Source organism: Coregonus lavaretus (assembly GCF_964263955.1).
Source record: "Coregonus lavaretus genome assembly, chromosome: 9".
In the NCBI taxonomy this organism is placed as follows: Eukaryota; Metazoa; Chordata; class Actinopteri; order Salmoniformes; family Salmonidae; genus Coregonus; species Coregonus lavaretus.
In genome coordinates, this window is record NC_139996.1 from 2,840,582 (window position 1) to 2,846,387 (window position 5,806).

The 5,806-nt window shown below is 43.9% G+C and overlaps 1 protein-coding gene across 1 annotated transcript in view; it reads right to left on the reverse strand.

Annotated features, from left to right (window-relative positions):
* The window catches only part of LOC311134948 (mitochondrial glutamate carrier 1-like), a 60,967-nt gene that overhangs the window by 18,241 nt on the left and 36,920 nt on the right, over positions 1-5,806 (reverse strand). The window contains exons 2-5 of the mRNA XM_084168721.1: positions 4,836-5,205; positions 2,326-2,451; positions 1,716-1,771; positions 849-939 (exon numbers count right to left, since the gene is read on the reverse strand). Of these exons, the coding sequence (XP_084024847.1) occupies positions 849-939; positions 1,716-1,771; positions 2,326-2,451; positions 4,836-4,855 (293 nt within the window). The 5' untranslated portion in view covers positions 4,856-5,205. The remainder of the gene's footprint in view (positions 1-848; positions 940-1,715; positions 1,772-2,325; positions 2,452-4,835; positions 5,206-5,806) is intronic.

Here is a 5,806-nt window from a genome sequence, read left to right on the forward strand (position 1 = left end):
TTAGTTTCCAGTAGTTTTCCACAGATAGGATCAGCATTATGGTACATAGAAATGCCAGGAAAAGTGGTTTTGTCCACCGGGAGAGCAGAATTATTAAGAATGCAGATGAAGATTTTGTGTAAGAAATGCAGATGACAATTAGCTACATAGCATAAATCTGGGCCAATGTTCTGCATGGTCCCGGTGAACAGTTAAATAAAGTAATCCTGTGTCACAGAAGGCTAAAATAAGGAACACAACTGCAGTGTTTTTCTAATCTTTCAGTATAGTGAAAGGATTAGGCCTTACTGAAGCATTGGGAGAAAATGAATCAGATAAACAGTCAAACGGTGAAACAGAGAAACAGTCAAACAGGGAGACAGAGAAACAGTCAAACAGGGAGACAGAGACACAGTCAAACAGTGAGACAGAGAAACAGTCAAACAGTGAGACAGAGACACAGTCAAACAGTGAGACAGAGAAACAGTCAAACAGTGAGACAGAGAAACAGTCAAACAGTGAGACAGAGAAACAGTCAAACAGGGAGACAGAGAAACAGTCAAACAGTGAGACAGAGAAACAGTCAAACAGTGAGACAGAGAAACAGTCAAACAGTGAGACAGAGACACAGGCCGCATAATGTAATGTGTTAAGGAGTGTGTTGACGGTTAATCATCTGTGTGTGTGTGTATGTGTATGTGTATGTGTATGTGTATGTGTATGTGTATGTGTATGTGTGTGTGTGTGTGTGTGTGTGTGTGTGTGTGTGTGTGTGTGTGTGTGTGTGTGTGTGTGTATGTTGTGTGTGTATATGTGTGTGTGTGTGTGTGTGTGTGTGTGTGTGTGTGTGTGTGTTAGCCACATCATACCCATCCTTGGAGAGGTATTGTCTGAAGAAGTCATTTGCTGCTAGCTTGATGGCTTTCTCTGGAGTGACCAGGGTTAAGTTCACTGCAGACCCTGTAACAATGAGAGGAAGTGAGAGAGAGGGAGAGAGAGGGAGAGATAGGGAGAGAGGGGTGTGAGAGAGAGGAAGTGAAAGAGAGTGAGATAGAGAGAGAGAGAGAGAGAGAGAGAATTATGAGGACTTTCCAATTTCCAGGCACTCACACACATGGCAACCTACTAGTACTTTTCTGTATACTGGTGTGTGTGTTTGTGTGTGTGTGTGTGTGTGTGTGTGTGTGTGTGTGTGTGTGTGTGTGTGTGTGTGTGTGTGTGTGTATACCTGTGTATCTCTGACTGCTAAGCTGCTTTGATAGTCTCAGGGGTCAGCAGTGGTCAGCAACTTTCACTATGACCTCACTGTGCTGTTTGGCTTTAGTATGTAGCTGTCACTTTAAGGTGCTCACGCACACTTCCACGACCTCACCCTAACCTAGCCCTGTACATCCCTCACCCTAACCTAGCCCTGTACATCCCTCACCCTAACCTAGCCCTGTACATCCCTCACCCTAACCTACCCCTGTACATCCCTCACCCTAACCTACCCCTGTACATCCCTCACCCTAACCTACCCCTGTACATCCCTCACCCTAACCTACCCCTGTACATCCCTCACCCTAACCTACCCCTGTACATCCCTCACCCTAACATACCCCTGTACATCCCTCACCCTAACCTACCCCTGTACATCCCTCACCCTAACCTACCCCTGTACATCCCTCACCCTAACCTACCCCTGTACATCCCTCACCCTAACCTACCCCTGTACATCCCGAAGTATCCTGACCTACCCCTGTACATCCCGAAGTATCCCTCTGAGCGGATGGTCTTGATGAGACAGTCGGACCTAGAACACAGAACCAACCAATCAAAAACGGACCTAGAACACAGAACCAACCAGTCAATAACAGACCTAGAACACTGAACCAACCAATCAATTACGGACCTAGAACACAGAACCAACCAGTCAATAACAGACCTAGAACACACAACCAACCAATCAATAACGGACCTAGAACACAGAACCAACCAGTCAATAACAGACCTAGAACACACAACCAACCAGTCAATAACAGACCTAGAACACACAACCAACCAGTCAATAACGGACCAGCAGACCTGTTATTGACTGGTTGGTTCTGTGTTCTAGGTCCGTTATTGACATTAACATTACATTATTATTACATTATTAACATGGTGTGATTCGTCTTCCTGAAGGAAATAACAGCCTATTCTACAAATTCCAAATAGATAAGAGATTTAACTGGTGAAATGTGCGTTGCACTGTAGAAGCATTAAGTCCTGAGTTTGGTAGAGCGATTACAACAGAGTCTTGGGTGGACAATGTTGCTGTGTGCAGATGGGCATTGGTTCACACCCATCTCAGGAAATACTACATACATGCTGGTGTAAAGTCGTGATCCATTTTGCTGGTTCTGCAGGCGGGTCTTGGCCAGATCAATGGGAAACACACAGCTCACGCCGATCAGCCCTGCGATCCCACCATTTATCAATTTGGCAGGCAAACTGGGAAGGAGGAGAGGAAGAGGGAGAGAGGAAGAGAGGATCATGGGAGAGAGGAGGAAGAGAGGATCATGGGAGAGAGCAGGAAAAGAGGATCATGGGAGAGAGGAGGAAGAGAGGATCAAGGGAGAGAGGAGGAAGAGAGGATCAAGGGAGAGAGGAGGAAGAGAGGATCAAGGGAGAGAGGAGGAAGAGAGGATCATGGGAGAGAGCAGGAAAAGAGGATCATGGGAGAGAGGAGGAAGAGAGGATCAAGGGAGAGAGGAGGAAGAGAGGATCAAGGGAGAGAGGAGGAAGAGAGGATCATGGGAGAGAGGAGGAAGAGAGGATCAAGGGAGAGAGGAGGAAGAGAGGATCAAGGGAGAGAGGAGGAAGAGAGGATCATGGGAGAGAGGAGGAAGAGAGGATCATGGGAGAGAGGAGGAAGAGAGGATCATGGGAGAGAGGAGGAAGAGAGGATCATGGGAGATGGAGAGAAGACAGAAGCATAATTTGAGAGAGGAGACAAAACAGTTGAAAATAATGCTGACACTTTCCTGGTGTTACATAATCCCACCGCTGACACCAAATGGGACAATATGTTCATTTCATCAGCTAATGTACAAAAGCAACATAAAACACATGGAGAATCTGATTGTTGACTACAGGGAGAAAAAGGTCGCTGAGGAGGAGTACAGTAGCAACGGTCATCAAAATCGTTAAAAGGTTTGAAAAACACTTCAAATAAATGCAACAGTTGGACAATGGATGAATTTCCTCAAAACGTGTAGATTTTTTATAATCCATCAGAGATATTGACTGAATTACAGCACATAAAACATTTTACTGGCACGGACAAATAATGAATGGAGTTCAAGGATTTTGGTGAAATTAAGCTATTCAATTTATTGTCAAATTTCACTTTTCTTTTCTTAGAATACACTCATATTTTCTAATGGTATCAGGTATTTTTTATATATATGTTGTGTTAAAATTAAGAATATTATATGTGGCTCATTTGAATAAATACATTGGGTGTATTTGCAGCTATGAATACATTAACATAAAGGGGAGGAACAGGGATGCAACAACAGGAAACATGGCAGGCTACCTGCATTGACCTGGCTGTCTAGACTGCCTCATTAATTACTGTTGTTGTCACGTCATTCACTAGGTCCCCCCGTGTGGTTCTGGGATTTTTGCTCACCGTTCTTGTGATCATTTTGACCCCACGGGGTGAGATCTTGCGTGGAGCCCCAGATCGAGGGAGATTATCAGTGGTCTTGTATGCCTTCCATTTCCTAATAATTGCTCCCACAGTTGATTTCTTCAAACCAAGCTGCTTACCTATTGCAGATTCAGTCTTCCCAGCCTGGTGCAGGTCTACAATTTTGTTTCTGGTGTCCTTTGACAGCTCTTTGGTCTTGGCCATAGTGGAGTTTGGAGAGTGACTGTTTGAGGTTGTGGACAGGTGTCTTTTATACTGATAACAAGTTCAAACAGGTGCCATTAATACAGGTAACGAGTGGAGGACAGAGGAGCCTCTTAAAGAAGAAGTTACAGGTCTGTGAGAGCCAGAAATCTTGCTTGTTTGTAGGTGACCAAATACTTATTTTCCACCATAATTTGCAAATAAATTCATAAAAAATCCTACAATGTGATTTTCTGGATTTTATTTCCTCAATTTGTCTGTCATAGTTGACGTGTACCTATGATGAAAATTACAGGCCTCTCTCATCTTTTTAAGTGGGAGAATTTGCACAATTGGTGGCTGACTAAATACTTTTTTTCCCCACTGTACCTATCTAAACATAATTTACATTGTTTGTGAGATCAGACATAAAATCACCATAATCTGAGTGTTAATTTTCATAAATTGATTTTCAACTGTATTAACTGTCTTTTTTTTTTCTAAATAAATGAAAACCAAAATAAAGGTATATTTCTTCTCTTTATTGTGATGTGTCGAGACGATGCGTTAAATCCCAGACCAAGTTTTAGCGTTCTTATAGAAGCAGCAGAAAGACCATTTCAGACGTTACCGGGGTGCGTTTGACAGGTCATTACAAACATTTCTGCAGTCGTAACGTTAACGGGGGGACAAAAACGACAGGCACAAGCAAGAGTATGTGTTTAAGTGACAAGTGGAACACAGGAAATGGAAAAGACAGAACCTCAGGTGGGCGGGGCAAGGCGTTGCTTGTTTAAGAAAGAAGACACAAATATAACGCAACACTCAACAACTTTCAGTTCTGTTTTCTAAACTGAAGCGCAAACACAGTTTAGGCTGAATGGCATTCTATTCCCTACATAGTATAGTGCCCAATGTGGGCCCTGGTCAATAGTAGTGCACTATATAGGGTATAGGGTGCCATTTGGCAGTTTAGTCTTTGCAGCCATTAGCTCACCTGATCTGCTTGTCGGCCATTTATGTGAGGCTGGTCGTCAGAGTGGTGATATGTGTCTGTCTGTCTGTCTGTCTGTCAGGTCCTCAGTTCCACAGTACGCCGCCCGTCCGTCTTTTGTGCCAGACAGTCAGTCCATCTGTTGTTGTTGTTGTTGTTGTTGTTGTTGTTGTTGTTGTTGTTGTTGTGTGTTTCTTTCTTTAGTCAATAATGCAGTCAGTTTGCTTGTTAGATCTTCCTTAGTTTCTGTGTCTTTAAAACTTTGATTCCAAACGTTATTATTTTCGATCAGTCAGTCAGTTGTCTTGTCTGACAGCTGGTCTATGATGTGCCAGCTGGTCAGTAGAAGTTGAGGTCCGACAGGAGGGGATATCTGAAACAGGTCAACGATAAGGTACAACCTGTTAGCTAATAACATCAGTTGTTGTTACCTGAAATATGTCAACAACTGGCTTGAGTCTGGAGAGGGAGTTAACACACACACACACGCACACACACACACACACGCACACACGCACACGCACACACACACACACACACACGCACGCGCGCACACACACACACGCACACATACAAACACGCATGCATACACACACATGCACGCGCACACACACACACACACACGCACACACACATGCACACGCACGCACACACACACGCACACACACAGCACTGTAGGAGGATTTGTTTGGGGTCGGTTCTCCTCTGTAGCACTGAGACACACACACACACACACACACACACACACACACACACACACACACACACAGTCACAGTTATCATCCAACATTGTTTCCTAAGACTTGTCCTACATGGTCAAAGTGTCCTTATCATGGGTTGCTATCCTCATTCAGTTGGCAGTATCCTCACACCAAAGGCTTGTTATAAAGGGTTATGCATGCTTATAACAAGATATAATGCATTATACCTGCAGGCTTCAAGTAAAGTGTTACCTAGTTTGTTACATTGAGGGA